This window comes from Penicillium angulare, assembly GCF_028827245.1.
Source record: "Penicillium angulare strain IBT 27051 chromosome Unknown utg000005l_segment0_segment0, whole genome shotgun sequence".
Taxonomy (NCBI): Eukaryota; Fungi; Ascomycota; class Eurotiomycetes; order Eurotiales; family Aspergillaceae; genus Penicillium; species Penicillium angulare.
Window position 1 is genome coordinate 3,951,510 of NW_026623164.1, and position 20,873 is coordinate 3,972,382.

General features: G+C 45.4%; 6 protein-coding genes across 6 annotated transcripts; 4 read left to right on the forward strand and 2 right to left on the reverse strand.

Annotated features, from left to right (window-relative positions):
* Positions 1-464: 464 nt before the first annotated feature.
* On the forward strand, positions 465-2,753 carry N7478_008844 (uncharacterized protein; the record flags this gene model as incomplete). Its single annotated transcript, XM_056925058.1, has 5 exons — positions 465-549; positions 619-973; positions 1,028-1,425; positions 1,482-1,552; positions 1,602-2,753. 5 exons carry the CDS (start codon positions 465-467, stop codon positions 2,751-2,753), a joined length of 2,061 nt encoding a protein of 686 aa, XP_056777784.1.
* A 226-nt stretch (positions 2,754-2,979) lies between these two features.
* On the reverse strand, positions 2,980-5,915 carry N7478_008845 (OPT family oligopeptide transporter; the record flags this gene model as incomplete). Its single annotated transcript, XM_056925059.1, has 10 exons — positions 2,980-3,052; positions 3,106-3,500; positions 3,562-3,628; positions 3,684-3,849; positions 3,910-3,967; positions 4,028-4,663; positions 4,728-4,819; positions 4,883-4,994; positions 5,059-5,573; positions 5,648-5,915. 10 exons carry the CDS (start codon positions 5,913-5,915, stop codon positions 2,980-2,982), a joined length of 2,382 nt encoding a protein of 793 aa, XP_056777785.1.
* Positions 5,916-8,869: 2,954 nt separating this feature from the next.
* On the forward strand, positions 8,870-10,085 carry N7478_008846 (putative RTA1 domain protein; the record flags this gene model as incomplete). The annotated part of the gene is made up of 4 exons (XM_056925060.1): positions 8,870-8,888; positions 8,949-9,048; positions 9,106-9,285; positions 9,344-10,085. The coding sequence occupies 4 exons, from the start codon at positions 8,870-8,872 to the stop codon at positions 10,083-10,085; spliced, it is 1,041 nt and encodes a 346-aa protein (XP_056777786.1).
* A 906-nt stretch (positions 10,086-10,991) lies between these two features.
* On the reverse strand, positions 10,992-13,116 carry N7478_008847 (Peptidase S10 serine carboxypeptidase; the record flags this gene model as incomplete). The annotated part of the gene is made up of 6 exons (XM_056925061.1): positions 10,992-11,391; positions 11,463-12,030; positions 12,096-12,402; positions 12,461-12,601; positions 12,653-12,689; positions 12,902-13,116. The coding sequence occupies 6 exons, from the start codon at positions 13,114-13,116 to the stop codon at positions 10,992-10,994; spliced, it is 1,668 nt and encodes a 555-aa protein (XP_056777787.1).
* Positions 13,117-14,736: 1,620 nt separating this feature from the next.
* N7478_008848 (putative UDP-glucose,sterol transferase) lies at positions 14,737-17,987 on the forward strand (the record flags this gene model as incomplete). Its single annotated transcript, XM_056925062.1, has 7 exons — positions 14,737-14,896; positions 14,962-15,595; positions 15,660-15,896; positions 15,949-16,716; positions 16,774-17,461; positions 17,521-17,659; positions 17,746-17,987. The coding sequence occupies 7 exons, from the start codon at positions 14,737-14,739 to the stop codon at positions 17,985-17,987; spliced, it is 2,868 nt and encodes a 955-aa protein (XP_056777788.1).
* Positions 17,988-18,490: 503 nt separating this feature from the next.
* On the forward strand, positions 18,491-20,065 carry N7478_008849 (sugar porter family MFS transporter; the record flags this gene model as incomplete). Its single annotated transcript, XM_056925063.1, has 1 exon — positions 18,491-20,065. One exon carries the CDS (start codon positions 18,491-18,493, stop codon positions 20,063-20,065), a length of 1,575 nt encoding a protein of 524 aa, XP_056777789.1.
* Between the last annotated feature and the right edge of the window lie 808 nt (positions 20,066-20,873).

The window sequence follows — 20,873 nt, forward strand, 5'->3', positions numbered from 1 at the left end:
CCTGTGAAAGATGTACGTTATGTATAAAATTGAAGAAATGAATATCCATACTTAAGTAAGAATGCCAATTTTTGCGATTTATTAAGTTCAAGTACATTAGATTCGGGTAAATAAAACATCTTCCCACACCCCCGCATGATCATCGTAACGTTATTCTCTTCGGGAAAAATACCGACGGGGAACTTTCGCTCTGGCCTGAGACATCAGATTGCAGTGTACATCAGTGATTCAAATCGGGTCAAGCCGCACAACGGTTACATTTCTCCTCACTCCTGCAGATCTGCATGGCCCCCAAGACCCTTTCTGGAACGGCATGGATAGAGCTAAACTCCGCTCGCGATTCTACCCAGATAAGCAACCTCACAAGTTGACGATCATTTGACGACCGCAGGACATATATTGCGTCTATCAGTACTTGAATCATTCTAATACGAATTAATCCTGGGATAGAACGAAGTTCCAAGATGTCTTCGACAAGGTCTGTGCTTTGGCTTCTGCCATTCACAGCTTCATTCAATCTCGTCACGCATGCCAAAGCAGAAGCCCCTCGTGAGTAGTCCTGGCACAGAGCTTGACTGTCGACTTATAATCTTGGCTAACTGGGCCAAATTTGATCAGTGGTTCCTCTAGCCTATGAGCCCCTTCCGTTGGGAAGCATCTCGCCAAACGGATGGTTGAAAACCGAGCTTGAAACTTCCGCCGCAGGTCTCGGTGGACACTTATATGATTTTTATCGCTTCGTGAAAAGTTCGTCATGGATTGGTGGCGATCAAGAATATAGTGATTTAAACGAAGCCCTCCCATACTGGGTGAATGCACTAGTACCGCTCGCGTACACCCTGCAAGACGATCGTCTCAAGGATCAAGTTCACACTATCGTCGATGAAGTTCTTAGTCGCACTCAATCTGATGGTTGGATTGGGCCGGAGACTCTAGAAAGTGGGGAACGAATGATTTGGGCGCGAACACTACTGTAAGAATTAACTCGAGCTTTTGTGGTAATTATTTGCGTCTAATCAGATTACAGGTTTCTGGGATTGACCAACTTGGCCGACGCAAACTCAACATATGAGAAACCGATTGTTGATTCGTTGATGCGCTTTAATAGTCTCATGAATTCTATGCTGAAGAATAACGGGACTGGGATGATTTGGCATCCTGGCGACAAACCGAATGAGGACGACTTTCTTTGGTTTCGTTCTCGCTCTGAGGATATGATGGTCAGTGTTCAATGGCTGATTGACTATCACGCTGGCAACAATACCGAGATGCTGAAAGAAAACTTGGATATGCTTCATGAGTATGGGTATAAGTGGGAGGGTTGGTATACGGAGCACAGCTATATTAAGGAGGATCTCTATGATCTTCCGGAGTCTGTGACGGATGACCAATGGGCGTTTCTTCATGGAGTGACCATTGCTGAAGGTATGTATGACTCGTTTGGCCAGAATCGTCAATTTTTAACCGACGGTATGTTCTAGGTCTCAAGTATGCAGCAGCGGTGAGACGCTTCACGTTCAACGAAAGCCTGATGACGACTGCCATGAATGGAGTAGGTGCTCCTTCCCTGAATTTATGAAATTCGAATTAACTCAAAACAGGTTAAATGGACAATGGAGTACCATGGAGCCCCCAGCGGTACAATTCTCGCTGATGAACGAATTGACGGACTGAACCCATACTATGGATCGGAACTGTGCACTCACGTAGAGACAATATACTCTCTGGCATACAACTACTTTGCGATAGGCGACCCATATTACGCAGATCGTGCTGAATTGGCCGCATTCAACGCCTTACCGGCGGCTCTTATGGGAGACTGGTGGAGTCACCAATACATGACCGAGCCAAACCAGCCATTCTCCAAGAATCTTTCTACGACGCCTTTCTACGACGTTAACACACAGGGACAAACCTTTGGCGTAGAGCCAGACTATCCTTGCTGCACTGTCAATCATCCACAAGGTTATCCCAAGTTCACCTTATACTCCTACGTGAAGAAGGGAACCACCGGCCTTGTCCATGCACTTCTCAGCCCGGCGACCGTCACCACACAAATCAATGGAAAGCAAGTGTCCGTGAACTGCGAGACAGACTACCCGTTCAAAAATACTCTCTCGTACACTATTGACAGCGATACTGAGTTTGAATTCTACCTTCGCGTACCCAGCTGGTCGACAGGGGTAACAACCCAAGGTCTGAAAGACACGCCAGCAACTGATCCCAAGACCGGACTGATGAAGTTCGACATTCCCTCTGGTACTACAAAATTCACCTACAGTATTGGGGCAGAGATTCAAGTCACTCCTCGAGCGAATGATACCGTCTCAATTTACAGGGGCTCACTCTTGTACGCGCTATACATAAAGCCTGACATCTCATCCGGCCCGCCCAAGTTTTATAACAACCAGACCGATTATCCCGAAGGAACGTATCCTCCCCAGGCACAAGATCATGTTCTCCTTAATACCACGGAGTGGAATGTTGCGATTGACCCGGCTACTTTGGCTTACGATGCAGGATCTGGTCCACTTCCTGAACCTACTTTCCAGGATGGTGCTCTTCCCATGTACATGACCGCTCAGGGATGTCTGATTGATTGGCCCTTATTTCTTGGTGCTGTTCCTGGGTCGCCTATTCCCAAGGATGATCGAAATTGCTTGGGGGATGCATTTGAGGTTACCCTTCGTCCTTATGGAAGCGCGAAGCTTCATATGTCGGAGATTCCTACGATTGATCTCTCTGGGAAATAACTTCGCACGGAGAATAAGCATGCCTCTTATGAGGTATATATGAATGAGCAACCGACAGTAGTTTACAGGAATGAGTGATTTGAATACATGCAATTAAAGATATTTCACTATTATGAAAGACCTAAAGATAGCCAACTCATGGAAATAATCAAGCCACCCCTTAGACCTTCAATGGATGCCGAAATTCTTCGTCATAACATAATGGATAGAGCTCAAGTGATGAAATCTAATCGCTTACAGCTGGATTGACCATACAATAGTCAAGATTATGGCTGGCATCAGGATTTCCAGCCCAAGTCCTATATATTGAGATTAGCATAAGCGTCATCGATTTCGTAGGTGCAGTACTCACGGGAACGAGTAGGATTTACCACTCCCACCAAACACAGCAAAGGTCAAGATAAAGACACAGACCTGCGTACCACCATCTAAAGCAGCACTAACGATATAGTTGTACTTGTTAAAGAGATGAGGGTGATACTTTCGCAGCCACCATTGTGCCGCGAACCCAATGACGAAGTACATGAGAATCGAGGCATTGATACCAACAAAGAGGTATCCCATGTACCAAAGAATGATGGATAGGTTAACGCTGCGGAAGACGCGACTGGGATAGATTTTGTTGGCAATCCAGAAAGGGAAAGGAACGAGGAAACCCACTAGATACGAGATTGTCACCCATTGGTAGCGGGCTCCGATGGAGAACATGTCTTTAGCTATGCTCCATGCAATTGCCAGAGTATTGAACTGGTATAGAAATTGTCAGTATGGAATGCAAACTTTTGAGGTAGAAGAAACCTATCTGAACGTTTTGACCGCTCCAAATGTTCGTTCCGTCAATGGAAATGAGAACTTCGGCTTGCGATCGAACAATTCTATGAGAGAAGCAATGTTAGAGATAATAATGTGTTTTTTCGGAGTAATACTCACGTCAACATCATCACGTAGTTGAATAACGCTCCTATCACACAACCGAGAACTTGAACGAAGAATGTGTTGCGAGGCGATAAATGAACATTTTGTGCCAATCGAAGATCTTTGGCGAGTACTTGACCCATCTGAAGAGAGTTGTATGTGTAGCAAGTAAAATAGAGATCTAGGGAGAAAGATACGTCAGTTCGTATAGCGTTGAGAAATCAGGAGCAAAGGTTCATACTAGCAAGAGGCTTTCCAGGAAACAAGTATCCTGCAAGCATTTGAGCAATTGGTTGAATCTGGAAATTCATTGGATTGTCAGTGTTCGTTCACGAAATAAGGATATGATATGGTCTTACATTGAATTGGAAGCCAGTGAGACCATATTGGGCGCCAAAGAAAAGCATGAAGAGGGCTGTGAGGGCATTCGCGAGGATAAATCCCCACCATGGCAGCGTGGACTTGATTGAGTAAAGACAAGCGATACCGGCCACGAAACTTCCCAATAGAACGGCTCCCCACCACCACTGAGGGCATTCTTGGTACAAGTTTCGAAGCATGAGTCGATAATGAGGATCCAACGACTCGTCATTCAATTTACGCTCCAGGCGTTGTTCCGGTGTCTCTTCATTTGCCCAGAACTTGTATGTCTCTAGTTTGAGCCATTTCTTGAGAGATGCGGGGCTAGCCCAGGCCCAGCCAGGCTTGATGTCATCAAAGTTCCATAGCAGCATGTGGGTGAAGGTCGCCGTAAGACCCATGTTGGAGGTAATCAAGTAGATAATGTAACTTCCCGTCAGCCAAGGAATTCCTTGCTCTCTGAGAAGGTCCTCATTGACTGTGAAATCGGGGTTGAGAATTGCGGTTTGGTTGTATGTGTGAAAGTAGGTGGAATTCGAGTCACCATAAAAGAGTAGCTGTGACAAAAATGGAAAGTTCTGTGAGTTGAAGATGTTTGCGTAGTATACACCAAGAAAAAGTATAATACAGCCAAGCTAGAAAAGGGAATAGATATTAGTGTGCTGCGACATACGCCGTCCGTGGCTATTCTCGACTTACATAGCCGACGAATGTATTGGTTAGTGCATATAGTGGATACCAAAGTGGTGATCCAGTAGACGCGATATAGTTCCAATCGAAGCAGACGGAGACTGTGCATCCATGTATTAGTACAGCCTTGGAAACAGAAGTTCCGATGTTGGGGATGAACGTACGAAATCCCAATCCTTCATTACCCGAAGCTCCACCGAAGAGGTTAGTGAAGACCAAGCTATTCTGGTTAGCCAGACAAAATATTGAAACTCCTTCCAAAACCGGGAAAATCCACTATCAAGTTTTATATTAGAAGGCGCATTATATGCAGCATATGTTTGAACAGATATCATCTTACCTCCGGGAAGATAGTCCAGAAAAAGAGGACTGTAAAGACAACATAAAAGATTTTCAGCCGAGCCTTAGATTCTTTCTTATCTCTGTGCAAAGATTCCAGCAAACTGCTAATGGGAAGAGTCATAGGCCACAACATCTTAGTTGGTCGAACAATCACATCACGAAGCAGACCAGCAATACCATAGCCAATCAGTTGAGAGGAGAGGGTTATAAAAACTCCAGCGGCATGACTCGGGTATCCTCCGTAAAATAATTGCTGTGCGGCGAGAGCTTCTGTTGCGAGTGCGGACTGAGATGCGGCTGACGCCATCAGAGCCACGGCAGCATGTTCCTTCGCATTAAATGGCCCTGGGTTCAGGAGACGTCCAATCCTACCCTTACGAGGAATTGCGTAGGCGAGTCCTTCTCCGAGTACATATGCGATGACCGTCAAGAAAACCTGGGAGACTAGAATTGTCTGAGGTTTAAAATAGAAGATTTCCTGGAGAACACCGCCGAAGATGGATAGTCCAGCCCCTGGGATAGTTAGAACCGAGCATCAGAAATTTCTCTCGCGGCATTAGACCAGCTCTCGAAAAGGGGGTATTTACCGAGAAAGACCATTCGAATTGTCCATGGATTGACAGAAGGATCATCTTCCACACGAAGAATTTGGGTGACAAGATCATCTGCGGTACTAACAACAATATTTTCGTGCGAAGTTAGCTCCTCCCCAACCGGGGGAGACGATTTCTCGCTGCTGGCATTGTCGGCATCTTTGGTCACGATCTGCTCGCCCTCCACCGATACATTGGAGTCCTCCTTGTCCATGGACTCTATGGGCGCCTTTTCGGGCGAACTGGCAACTGAATGCTCCATCTTTGCCTTGAAGCTAAGATAAAATGCCAGTAACCGTCAAAGGACTCCCTGGCCTAAACCACTACCTTTTAAAAGAAAATAAAAGCGGCACGGAATCCGCCACCTGAGGCCATAAATTCCACTAGATATTCTCCAACGTTGCATTCGTCTTATCATCCGGCAGGTTTAACCGAATCTGAGAGTATCGGAATCTGCCAATCATCGCGTTGACTTTGGTATGGCCCCAACGCGCAGGCGTCGCCGATAGATTTGATTTGGTCATGAGACACCAGTGATAAGCCATGGCAAAGCTTGGCCATTGGGAGCCATGCATTCGGGGTCGGAGTCTCCCGCACAGGGGTTCATACGATCCAATGAAGCGGCAGATACGCACGCTAGCATCCACAACAATCTGCTTGGTGCGCACTGGCCATGTGTCTTGGTCCAAACAAGCCTCGGGACCAGCGCCATCGGTTGGGAGTTCTTGAATGCTAACCAAAACCGTCGCAAATCCGACGGTCGGGGGGCAGCGAAGTCAATTTGTCAACCTTATTACCAAAGGCACACGATAAAGAACATAAAAATATAACTTTTCGGCAGGTTCGAGAATACTTAGCTTCTATCTCCCAGGCAGCTTCCTGGGTTATGGTTCTGGAACTTCTGAAGTCTGTGATCGGAAAATTTTGACATTCTAGAATTCTCTGGAATAAAATTATCGAGATGTGAACGGCGCCGGGGTAATCCCGCCCTGTCGATACCCCTTTCTTAGCAAGACAGTGACAAACTGAGCCACAAACAAGTGACACGCGAAAATAAACTCTCACTGGAAAAAGTATCCAGCACGAGCCATCTGGATTCTGTTCGGCTACACAACGATACAAATTGCCGATGCTACTAAGTCACTAGTACCGGTAGTCAAAAAGGCGAGGACAGTGCGAACGGGCCCTTTTCGAGAGTACCTCACTGGGAATCTTGGAAGAGCTTCTTTGAGACCTCTTTTCATTCATTTTACCAATTATGTGACAAGCATCTACCCATTTGAAGCTATTTTGCGATCTTTATGGGTGCCTGATGAATGGATAAGTTCGTCTACCAGATACTAGTGGACGCGCAACCAGAATTCAATCGACGAGGATTAACATTCCCGAAAGCCCTTTGAATTTGCTAGGCCTGCACCTTATTACTTGATCTATAGACCAGAAGCGTTATGATAGATCGGTATGCACTCGTTCTCAATTGTGCGGATCTTCAAATGTTTTGTGTGGTAAAAAAAACCAAGGTTTACCTTCCCATCATCATATGTCAAAATCATTTGCGCTTTCGTCAGGAAGAGGCTCTGCCGCGGCCTTCTCCATCTCTATCCGTAGCTGAATCGCCTCGTGTGCCGAAATGGGCTGGTACGGTGGGCAACAGCCTACTGTAATACGTTGCTATGGCCAATATGAGCTCGAAAGAAACAATTAAAGGAGAGATATTGGATTCATATGTACTAGGCCGGGGACTTGTATCAGTCGGCGTAATATGTAGAGCCATGGCTCATCGAAATTCAAAGTGGTATTGGCCGAAATGTCGTAGTACTCGTGCTGAATTATATCCGGTTTGTTGTAGCGATGTCCCTCCGCGTTATCAGTTTTACTCCCGCAGACCACCGTGGGCAGGGAGTCATGAGTGGCCGCACATAGTGCCCCTGCAATAAATGACATGCACAATCAGTGGGTGCATTGGTGGTTCGAGGAAGAGGGCAACGTACGGTCCCACGTTCTGACATTATCCAGTGTCTTTTTGTTGCAAACGTCGAACATGATGAAGGCTGCATCGGCCCTTTTCAGTGCCTCCTTGCTAGCAGCAGACAACTCAGTGCTACTGGGGATTTCCCATACAGTCACATCCAAATATCCGGCAGTCTAGGTAGGCGCTCATCAGCTGGCTCCGGAAATAGCTGGAGAGCTGTAAAGACCTACCGTATTCCATGGAAGCGCATAAATTCCGACCTCTTTAGTAGCTTCATATTGGTTGCGAAAGTCTCCAGTTTGATGTTTCCGAATGAAACTGGTCTGATCATGCATTAGCGAGCTGCGACACTGCGTGCTTCGTTTCCGCTACCTTTCCCACACCAGCATCACCAAGGAACACGACGTTGAATTTGTGATTCGGTATCATTACAGGTGTTTATATTGATATAACTTTCAAAATTACGTCATAGGATCTGGAATATCAATGTATTTTAATGGAAACTTCTCACAGTGGGAGGGTCGGACGAAGGTTGCGGTCAGTGGGGGCCGAATTGTTCTGGAATGCGCCCCGCTTACGGAGGACCATAATGGCCAGCGGGAAATAACTGATCGATCGTCCGTCACGCCCGTTCATGAGAGCCTCTAGATCAACAAAGAAAAAATAAGAAGAAAATCTTACAAATATTTAGGTTTGCTTGTGAAATTCATTGGCTGCCGAGCAATGGCAGTGGCTGATAATTTCAAAATCGACGCCATCAATTTAGATCCTTGGGTGAAGGAGTAGATCATCATAACCCCATATAATTTCCGCCATGTGCTCTGAGACCATGAGGCTGTGTGGTGATGGGGGCGACATGGTAATCGGCATCAATAGTTTCTATTCTATCGTCTTGAGTTGGGCAATTCCATGGTCCGGGGGCGGAAAATCTCCAACAAAGTTGCGCTGGTGTGACCCGCGCAATCGCGCGGAAATATACTACTACTAGTAGTACTTCCGGGGTGCGTTTCGAGAATCGACCTCGGGATAGTATGACCATCACCACAGTACATATATGGCCCAGTTATCCAATTTTCTGACAGGATATTCCGAGCATTTAAAGAAGAAGAAAAATCCTTCTTCTGGGCTCTTTCGATACGATATTTATACAGTAACTTTGCTCCAGATTTCATGCACTGGAGCTGAACTAAGTTTTCGCTTCAGGCATTGGTTACGAGCATCTACACACCGTAACATTAGTAGTCATGGAGGATGGAAAAGCCAGTAAGCTTCAACTTCTACTTATTTGCCACCGGTCATAATGATGAACTGACAAATTTCTAGCTTTAGGTAGTCTTTACATTTACGTGCCAAACAAGCCGGCTCCGATTATTTTTGCTGCCATTTTTGCTATCTCATTTATCGGTCATGTTTATCAATGTCAGTAAGTAAGCGTGATTCATGGTGGAACCATTTTGCAATGTCTGACATTGGTATTCAGTCGGTATAAGGCGTGGGGTATGGCCGGAATCCAGGTGCTCTGTGCGCTCCTTTATGTTGCCGGTTACGCTCTGCGCGAATATGGCGCATGGGACAGTTACATCTATGATAAGGACGCACCAAATGGACGTACGGTTCTTATGACATTTATTATGAGCCAAGTCTTTATATATGTTCCTCCGTAAGTCATATCTCTATATAGCACATCACTTCAGTCTAACCTCGGGGGAATTTTACAGTCCACTTCTCGAGTTATCAAACTACCATGTCCTCAGTCGGATGTTTTACTACGTCCCATACAAAACTCCGATCGCCCCGAACAAGGTTTTTGCAATCTTCGGTAGTCTCATGTCATTGGTCGAGATCTTCAATGGATTGGGTGTTGCATTCAGCTCTAACCCAACTGGTCACGAGCAAAATGCAGGTCGAATCTTAGTTCTCGTATCACTTTCCATCCAACTTACCGTGATATTGAGCTTTATCATTATGACAGCTATTTTCTGGAAACATTGTTACAAGAGTAACATCAAAAACCAGGCGATTCCAAAGCTTTTCGTCATTCTCTATCTCAGTATGTCGTTAATTCTTATCCGCTGCATCTACCGTGTTGTGGACCATGCTGGACATACATCGAAAGACTTCAAGAACGTCCAAGACGAGAACCAGGATTCTCCTCTAGAGCGGTATGAGTGGTTTTTCTGGGTGTTTGAGGGGACAACAATGCTAGGAAATTCTTTGCTTTGGAACCTCTTCAACCCAGGACGTTTCCTACCTCGTTCGACTGAAACCTGGATTGGAGAAGATGGGCTGGAAACTGGAATTCCTCGCAACCAGAAGCCTCCATCGGCAGAATCACCTGTTCGTATGATCGTGAATGTTCTCACTGTCGGCATGTGGGGTCTAGTTTTCCCGAAAAAGAAAGAGGAGGCCAAGTATGATGAAGTCAATCAAGGTGCTGCTAATCAGCAAAACTACTATTAGACTAGATTTTTTCGAAAGGGAAACCCCATCAAAGCATTTATAGAACAAGCTTCCACGCTATAACATTAATCTCCTGCCGATTACAGGCCAGTGAGTGCTGGTATGAGGTACTTCCAATCAAAATTCTTATGGTGGAGTGAGTCTTGATTCTTTTTTTTTGTTATACCATATGGCGTTGGCAATCTCCCGAGTCACGAACCGCGTTTATTTTTAGCGATAGAAACGTACCATATTCTGTTGATGTATATATTTTTAGTATTTTTCATGTCTTGTGCCTATCATATTCATTTATGAATTCTTTAAAGCTTTTGATCAGCCATACACGCAGTGTGTTTCCCCTGCCAGTGGGGCTTGCAAGAATGGCCGTGGCGAGACATACCAGGTGTACTGCATGCTTTATGTATTCCGCAGCCATGCCAGATATCCCACGATCACCCCATTAACCATACTATTTATAAACGCTTTTCTTTTAGTATCTGCGGCAACATCACAGTACTCATAGCATTAGCGAGAGGAACGCACATTTATTTGTACTAGGTATTCAATAAAATGATATAGGCATGATGTTTGCATGTTTTCCTTCAATAAGCGGCTCGATTGGATTGAAGTCACTTATATGAAGTTCATAAAAAGCCCTCAAATGGTGACTTTGTGTGTCATTGTGGGAGAAAATGGGCAACCTGGCCTGCGTTTAGAGTAATTCTGACAATATGTAGTAGAAGCATATTCTTTAATATTGAGCTTCGAGTGGAACTATTTTTTGATAGCACTGGCCCAAATAATATATTGGTGGGCCTGCATGAGCAGTCATCTTGATTGATATTTACAAAACGTGACCGAATTTCAGGTAACGGTTATTCTCCTGCCTTTCAATATCTCATGAAACAGTAGTCCAAGTTTCCCATATCAGAGAAATTGGGGATTTGGTCCGTTGAGAGTAGTATTGTAGGTAGCATTGCTAGGAAGGTTCTGGAAAACGATCGTACCATTGCCCTCTCGATAGTCACTGGTTGCAGTTCCCACAGTGCGGTGCCCTCCATGTTGAGTGACTTTCTGCTTTCCAGTCGCGATGTCTTTCCTGAATATCGCCCTTTCGAAAAACTCTAACGCAGCTAGGGGCTGATAGAATGGGACTTCATGGCCTGATTCGTATATTCTGATGAAACTGTACAAGTCGCTTTGTCGAACTTGTCCATGAACGATCCCGTCCGACGTAGTGAGATTCACAAAACCTGCTTTTAAGTAGCCAGGGGCATCTATTTCGTCCGCAATGACTTGGCCACCAAGCCAGTTGCAGTTAAAGTCCCTATGATCCAATTAATGTTAGCCCTTCGACATTCTAGGTGAATACTAAGGAGAAGTGTGCTATTTTCTTACGCATCACCAAAATACATCGTCACTTGAACGCCCGCCTTCAACAATTTTTGCACATCGCCAATTGTGCCAGACATCCGATCGTCATCTCCTGTGCTAGAGAAACTAGTGCCGACTGTCGAGGAGGAAGAGGAAAAGTTTTGGTACGCGCCAATGGCGGCTTGAACCTTTGGTGTGTTGAGGTAGTCTGAATAGAAATTGTAGGGAAATGGATCCGAGGCTAATTCACGCATATCGTACTCGTCCCGGCCGGAGTAGTTGTCGTACATTGACTCAACTAGACTGGCGCAAAAATTATCTGCTGCTGAACAGATATCGTTTCTCCCGGTCGCATAACACTCCCGGGTTTGATCGACACAGTTTCCTTCACCATAGAGATTGTTGTACCATTCCGCTTTGATGGACTCATTGTATGGATCATAGTCATATGTGTTTCCGGGGAAGACAGAGAAGTTGTAATATGCTTGGTATTGAATCAATGGGTCGAACCAACCATTTCCAATGAGAACATTTTTGAGGTCGATATGGACTGAACCCGGAATCTTTTTGGCGTTCTGCTTTAGTATGTACGCTGATATTCTGTTAGCCACGCTGCACGCTACGATCAGTTACTATTGAGAGTATTTGGAAACTTACTGTTGAAAACTGGTCCATAATGGCCTCCGTAACTCTCGGTCGCGAAGTTCAAGCCATTCTTTGAATACTGTGGAAATGCCCCCATGAACCCCTGCAGTGTTTTCCACATGTTAGGAGCAGCACTTGCTGTTGAATTTGGCACGAGAGAAATATCTGGCTTCGAGTAGGTTCCGCATGTTCCGGATTTCTGTGCATAGTCGGGACATGTGTTATTCGGCAATTGAATGATCAACCCATCGCTATTGGTGTAGCCTGGAATAGGGATCGTATATGAAAGTCCGGTGGTTGCTGGCTGATCTATGAAGAGCTTTTCTTGACTTAGAACGATGGTTCGTGGACTTGAGAATTTGCATTTTGGCACTCACCATGTTGCTGACATTGCTCCACGAATGGGGATTGTTGTATACGTTGCCATCGTAGTCTACTCCACAAGGTCCAAGTTCTTGAAATAGGCCAAGCATCGAAGATGAGCCAGGCCCGCCATTAATCCAAACTGTGAGAGGTGTCTGTCTTTTTTAGTGCGCTTCTATATGCGAAGAAACTTGTTTAACACGTACATCCTCGGGGTTGCCATTTCTGGTCTCAAAAAACCACCTAGGATGCCAGTAGTTAGCCACTAAGGAGATCAATCACGAGCAAGCAAAAGGAAAAATGGCAATTCCAAAGTGCGTTTGACCCGACTGCTGGGCTTACGCGAAGTTTCTCCAAAACGCAAAACTTTAAACATGGAATGAAACACAACGACCTCCGGAGGTGCCATTCATGTTCAAGTTGATCACGAGAAACCATCGGCAAGGGTGGCTTACCAGAAAATGTGTTCATGCTCACCGACATCAGCATATCCAGAATAACTTTTCACATTTGGATCCTGCTCACAGATACCAGGTGGCACTTTCTTGTATCGCACGTTTATTCCAGCATTACCTTCTTTTGTAGTTAGGTCGGTCGGCGGGGGAACGAATTGAGCCGTGGCATAGTGCAGCAGCACAGCTACTATGCTTGCTTTTGTGAAAGTGACCATCTTATGGCGTAATTCTGGTTTCGAGTTTATGACTTGAAGAATTTTACCCTCGGGGGAGCTAACTATTTAAGTCAATCGCTTTACCCCGCAAGGCCGTGGCTGGGGTTTAGATAGCGACAACACGGAGTTCCGTTGAAGCTCTCGCTCTCTGCAGATCGCTAGCGCCAATCTGGAAGGTAGGATCGATAATCTATGGAAACCTCCCCCAATTGGTAGACCCCTTTTATCTTGTCAGAAAGAAGTGGATCACTCGGATGTCCGACAATCGCCAGCGGTACGCACCAGGGATGTTGACCAGTACGAGCTGGTACTAACTATCTCTTAGAACGCGGTGAGATCCGCAGATTAACATTTGGAGATTCCAAGGTTAAAAAAAATTGACCCTCATGACCACAGTTGCCTTTACCCTCAAGTTCAAGTCGTTGGATGCCTCTCAGTGGCTGGGGTAATTTGCAGATCATTTCCTAACATATCATTAGGCCCAGTACTCCATGGTAGCTTCGTTGACTGCAGGTGCCGACTACTGACTAAACAGCTTTTAAAGTTAATCTAAAAGCTCGTTAGATCTTCTAGAATCACTTGGCTGTAAAATTTAATTCAATTCACTGAATATAGTATTCTCGAATTTTGTTTTGTTACCACTCGGCGAACAGTCAATGGCGGTCGCCAATCGACAAGTGATAAGAGACATGCCAGAAAAAATGAAGTAGAAAAAAAATCATTTAACATTATAATTTTCATTTTGCAAGCGATGTAACTACTAGTAGGTTATCGCAGTAGAGTTGGTTATCTCGGTTCCAAGGTGTAATGGCGATTGCTAGGATACTTGTTTTAGCTAGTACCCTTGAACTTGAGAGGACTCGGAATAACTATAATAATACCTCACAACTGTCTGTATGTCGCCTGAATTGCTGGCTCTTAAGGCTTCTTACCTATAAAAAGCCACTCGATACGAGTTGAAAGTGAAGGAGTTGAGCAAACTGTGGATTAACGATTGGGGAGCATCAACGAAAAGAAAACACGCAAGGGAGATACAGAATAAATGACAATATACTCTTGGCTTCAATGTTAAACCATGTTAAGAAGTAAAAGCCAGAGCAAGTATGCGTGCGTTTAAAATACGGACTTGACCTTTTTTATAGTTTATTCGGCCTTGATTTCTCTTTTACTGCGAGCCTCTCATATTTATTCGACAAAGACCGGGTTTGAGCTAATATGTCTCGATCAGGATGGCGTAAAATACACAGCATTCCAGCGGCCGGAAAGAACAAGAAATTGCATAAAAAAATGAAAACCTCATAACTTCCGCCATAATTATTGACCGAGGCAATAAATGCATAAGGCTGACCAAGTTGGTGGAAGCAAGTGGAACAGGTGGGTCGACTAAGCCGAGGAAGCCGGACCCTGCTGATGTCATTGACTGCAGCACTGATTTCCAAAATGCTCGCGAAAGCTGTTAATATTTGGTCTTGTTCAGCTAAAATCAAATAAAAGACAACAGACGATTTTTATTTTCATTCTGGTGACTGGGTCTTTTTCATCTCATAGCCCGCCGCTCCCATATCTACTGGAACCCTGTAACCTCGGCCTAGTACATCCTGCGTCGATCTCCCGCACATAATGCCCCCAGCAGCCGATGCTGCTGAAAGGCCAAAGTCCGAGCAAAGAAACGAAATTCAATCCGGCGACTGGCCGGAAGATGTCAATAATGCTTATTCGCACGACAGTGACCACATGAAGTTCATTAGTGATGGGCTCAATACAGGCGTTCGAGTGCTAGGTTTGTCAAATCCAACAATTTGAATGTTTGCGATGAGATATGCTAACTCCGAGCTCGCCTAACAGAAGATGGACGCCTCGACATTCGGATCGACGAGCACAAGCCAAGTATCGCCGGTCTTTTAAATCATCTGCAAAACACACCTTTGCCCTCGGAACTTGAAGATGTCGAGTCTAAGCCAAGCATTGATAGCTTACCCGGAGACGGAAATTCGTTTCCAATTCACTTGAATATTGTGATTCAAGTGATCGGCTCGCGGGGTGATATCCAGCCATTCGTCGCTCTTGGTAAAGAGTTGAAATCCTATGGACATCGCGTTCGATTGGCAACACATTTAGCGTTTCGTGATTTTGTGCTCGATAGTGGATTGGAGTTCTTCAATATTGGCGGTGACCCAGCAGAGCTCATGGCATTCATGGTCAAAAATCCCGGTCTTCTTCCTGGTCTCGAAACGATTCGCAGCGGCGCTATACAGAAACGAAGACGTGAAATGAAAGAGATTATCAACGGGTGTTGGAAATCTTGCTTTGAGAAAGGCGACGGAACAAATCTTCATCAGATCAAAGAGGATCTCTGGGGCGATACTGTTGACTATCGCCGACGGCCATTCGTCGCAGAGGCGATCATCGCTAATCCTCCAAGCTTGGCCCATATACACTGTGCACAGAGACTGGGCATACCACTTCACATCATGTTTACGTGAGTTGCGATGGTACCAGATCGTACCATGGTCTGTATTATTAAAGTATACTAACTTCGACAGAATGCCATGGTCGCCAACGCAGTCATTTCCACATCCGCTCGCTATTATTCATCAACAAGATTGCAAACCCACGGTCGCCAATTTTGTTTCCTATGCCGTTGTCGATATGATGGTATGGGAAGGACTGGGCGATCTGGTCAATACATTTCGGAAGAAGGCCCTGTCACTCGACTCGCTAGATAGTATTACTGCGCCAAGTTTGATCCACAGGTTGAAGATACCTTGTTCATACCTCTGGTAATAATATTCAAAGCTCCTCAATATCGCATTAGACTAATACTTTCAAAAGGTCACCAGCAGTACTTCCCAAACCAGTCGACTGGGGCGATAATATTGACATCTGTGGATTTAGCTTTTTACCCACAGAATCCGACTACAAACCACCGCAAGACATTGCCAAATTTCTACAAGCTGGACCACCACCTATTTATGCTGGGTTTGGTTCGATCGTAGTTGACGATCAGATAAAACTCACCAATATCGTTTTCGAGGCAATAAAAAAGTCCGGCCAGCGGGCGATAGTCTCTAAAGGCTGGGGAAATCTTGGCGTGGAAGACGTGGATGTTCCTGAAAATATCCTTGTGATCGGGAGCTGTCCTCACGACTGGCTATTTCAACAAGTATCATGCGTAATACATCACGGGGGTGCAGGTACAACCGCTGCCGGCCTTGCACTTGGACGTCCGACCATCATCATTCCATTTTTCGGCGATCAGCAATTTTGGGGAGAAATCGTCGCTCGCGCTGGCGCTGGCCCGCTCCCAATCCCTCATAAACAATTGACCGTCGATAAATTAAGTGATGCAATACAGATGGCATTGCAGTCAAGTACGAAGGAAAAGGCGCAGGCCATATCGAAAAAGATGGAACATGAATCCGGTGTCAAAGATGGAGTGCGAAGCTTTCATCGTCAACTTGATTTACAGTCACTACGATGCTGTATATGTCCAAGTCGGCCAGCAGTGTGGCATATGAAGCACACTGATTTTGGTTTCAGCGCATTCGCAGCCACTGTTCTGGTCGAATCGTGCAAATTAAGGCCCGAAGACTTAGTCCTGTCAGTTTGTCTCGCAAGTATACAGTATCCTTCTTCAAGTACTAACTCTACCCATAGGAACCGATCAATAGAATACGACACATACCGCGATCCGATCGGGCCACTCAGTGCCTCTGCCCAGGTTCTCTTCGGGGCTATCACTAATTTTGTTACCGGACTAGCGGATGTTCCAACAGAAATGATGCTTGATCTTGTTTCTGCCGGCCGAGCAATTGGAAATCCACATGCACACATCAAACCCCATTCAAAATGGGGAGGTAAGTGTCCAAAGGACTGTCCTGCACACGATGAGATGGTCAGCGACCAATCATCTTCAGACCAGATGGCCAATGAAGCCAGCAACGCAGATCAAGGGCCAAGCAATAGTTCTAACGACGAACTAGAAGATGAGGATAATGAAGACGACGATGACGATTACGAAGATGATGAAATGATGGACACAGGAAGTGATTCATTTATTCCAGACGCTGGGCTTGACAGGACACGAAGTCTGCAACTGGAACATTCTCGGACCATGGATAGCGAGATTGTTCCTTCACATGCTCATAACTTTTTCGTAGAGGCATCTAATTACGGTCGCAAAGCGTCTATGAAGCTCGTCAACCTCATAATTTGGCTTCCAACCGATATCTCGCTCAGCCTTTCGAAGGGGTTTCATAACGCACCAAAATTATATCACGACCCGATGGTCAAATCAACACCGAAAGTGAAAGGTCTACGGAGTGGCTTTCGAGCTGCAGGCAAGGTTCGTCTATCCTAAACTGCCAAAGGCCTCGTAGTCTATTAACCAATGACTCGTCAAAGGAATTTCGTGACGGTTTTTACTATGGAGTTACAGGATTAGTTACCCAGCCTCGCTACGGCTATAAGAAGAAAGGTACGAAGGGAATGCTCAAGGGAGTGGGGAAGGGAGTCGGTGGGGTTTTCCTGAAACTTCCTGCAGGTATGCAGCAATCCTTCCTTTTTAAAGTCATTAATATAACACTATTTGCATGTCTTCGGAGAATGGGTCTAATCTAATCTAATTAGGTCTTTGGGGACTGGCCGGCTATCCATTAAGTGGATTGCGGAGGAAGCTTCTTAACTCATTAGGCAAAAGTCAAGAGGGAGAAGTCGTTCTCTCGCGTATTGTCCAGGGCCACGAAGAAATGCGGGCCTCTTCAGCCGCTGAAAGGGCGGAGGTGGTCAGAAAGTGGATCCTGGTTGAAGAGAGCCTGCAGGAGAGCAGGCGATCCAGTCGTCGGCCGTGTACTAATAACCGGGCTCAATAATCACGCCCATTTGTATTCTACACATAATGTACATTTTTTAATATATGTTGATCATGCTCAACCGATTTTAAACAATAATAACATCTAGTAAAATAAGATTCATATGAGTGAACCTAGCCACTGCTGTGCTGATGCTCTTGAAATCCTAAATCAGAGGACGGCCTCGGTGGATATGCTACGCCTTACAATGTGGGTATCGGGAACGCAACAACCTATCAGACATGTGCTGCATTCTAAAATTTGAGAAATGTGAGATAAGAGGCGGTCAATCATATCACGTAAACTAGAATGATCGTTTTGTAAACTCCCACATCATGGGTCGCACACGGTGGAGCAAGAGCAACCAAGCATCGGAGATGGACCGACCTGGGCCGCCCCAGATAATTTCCCCGTAGTTACCCCACGAGCCGTGGGGAAATCCCGAGTTGTATATAATATGGCCCAGCAGTTACAGTTGCGCAAGAGAATATTCCATAAATGTTTCTTTTGCACATGAACTGACAATGTCACCAACGAAGTCACCAACGTTTGTCGGCCTAAAGGGCCAAAGCCTCATCTATGCTGTAACATTCACATGCTCAATCGGATTCCTCCTATTCGGTTATGATCTAGGCTTCATGGGTGGTCTGACAACTTCGCCCACATTTCTAGAAGTCTTTGGCGACCCCGAAGCCTCATTACTAGCATTTCTAGTCTCGTCTTATGAAGTGGGCGCGTTGCTGGGTGCTTTTTTCCAATTCGTCATGGGTGATCGATTCGGGCGGAGACCAAACAATATGGCCGGCGCAGTGATAGTCTCAATTGGAGCGATTCTCCAAGCCTCAACATTTAGCTTGGAGCAATTTCTCATCGGTCGCATAGTCGCTGGCTTCGGTCTTGGGATAATGACAACTGTGATTCCCATCTGGCTATCCGAATGCAGCATGCCTGAATCTCGAGGCCGCATGATGGCAATGCAGTTGTCTAATTTGATTGTCGGGCTTATCCTAGCTAACTGGCTAGACTATGGTATGGATACTTATCCAGGCTCCATACAATGGCGATTTCCGTGCGCCTTTCAAATCATTTTCTGCTGCATTACCCTCGCCTGTATGCCGTTCCTACCCGAGTCGCCACGTTATCTCTGTGCCAGAGGAGAAATCTCGCAAGCGAGAATATCTCTAGCTGCTCTTCGAGCCAGGTTCCCCGATGATCCCGTTGTTGTGGAGGAGTTGAAGGAAATCCAATTTGCGCTCTCGGTTGAGGCAGAGGAACAGGGCTCGTGGAGCGATGTGTTCAAGGATAACGGGATTAGCGGATTCTCACGAATGGCGATTGGATTTGCGGCCAACTTCTTTCAACAAATGTCAGGGTGTAATGTCATGTCTTCGCTTGGGCCATATGTCTTCGAAGACTCAATCGGAATGTCTCGCCATAATGCGATGCTTGTTTCGGGCGGGCTGCAGGTGTGGTACTTTCTAAGCAGTCTTTTCCCCTGGTATGCTATTGAGAAATTTGGACGACGACCCCTTTTCATGATTGGATCTGCTGGCATGGGTGTTTGCATGACCCTTTCTGCTATTTTTGTCGGGATCGGAGGACAAAATCTTGGATACGGTGCGGCTGTTGTACTATATCTTTTCCAGAGCTTTTTCACTCTCGGATGGCAGTCCAATATGTGGATTTATCCCAGTGAAATCCTCCCTCTCAGACTGAGACTACGCGGTGGAGCCCTCGCAGTCGTTTCTCAGTGGATGTTTACATTCTTGGTTGTTGAGATCACGCCTGTTATGATCACCAACATTGGATACAAGTGCTATGTTGTGTTTGCAATCATCAACTTTGCGACAATTCCACTCGTCTACTTTACATTTCCCGAGACTAGCAAAATGCCACTGGAGGCAATTGATTTGTTCTTTGCCGATCGTGACGGAAAGCGACCATCTCTCTGGAGAGTGGTTAAGGACTCTCTAGACAAGGAATTCGTTGCCGGAGTTGAGAGACAGCTGCAGGAGAGAGCGACGATACGAGCAGAAAAAAATGATGAAACGTGTACATCCGAGCACAAAACAGGGCACCTTGAATTGGAAAACGCTTGAAGATTAGAGAAGATCTGTGGCAAAAGCAATGTCTTGTGAAGTACGATTTAACAGTGATTGTTTCCAAGGTTGACTGATAAGAATGATGCATATAGTTTTGATAGCATACAATTATTGCCGAAGAACCTTAGAATTGTCGAACAGTCACCTTAAACAAGATACAAAGAGTCATCAATATAGTGCTTGCTTTGGATTTAACCGAACAAGTATTTCTAAACCATAGACCCCTTGCCCGGTTAAAATGCGTGGTGAAAGCAAGGGATCGGCAAAAGTCCGAGTTGATGACGTGTAGCCACTCTTTGGGTTAAGCTTCAGCCTTAGACTCAACCGATATCCTCGGCAATGCTTGATTTAAATGATGTTCTTCACAAATATTATAGATAGACTGTGTTTGCTCTATTCTAGCAAACTGCTATTATACTTGCTGTTGCTTATTATGTCTTAACCTTTGCTATCGCTTTCGTGACACTAATCTGTCTTAGGATAGGCTCCATTGGGAATGTATTAGAACTTTAGTTACTTGCCTAATGGTAAGATGCTGCTTCATTAGTAGAACCAGAAATTTATTATTGTATAACCTCCGATTGCATTCACTCGATCTGCATTGCCTCTTCATCCTTTCATCAGTTGTTTTCACATACAAAGTATTCAGCAACTGAATACTCGCAAACGGTCACCCTTGCGGGACTGAATGTCATGTGTACATAGTGTCGACAGGGGCCAGGGCATACCTGGCTACAAATCCTACCCGCCGAAAATGTGAAGTCGCATGACGGACATTTCGCTTTGCGACGGCATTCTCTCCGCA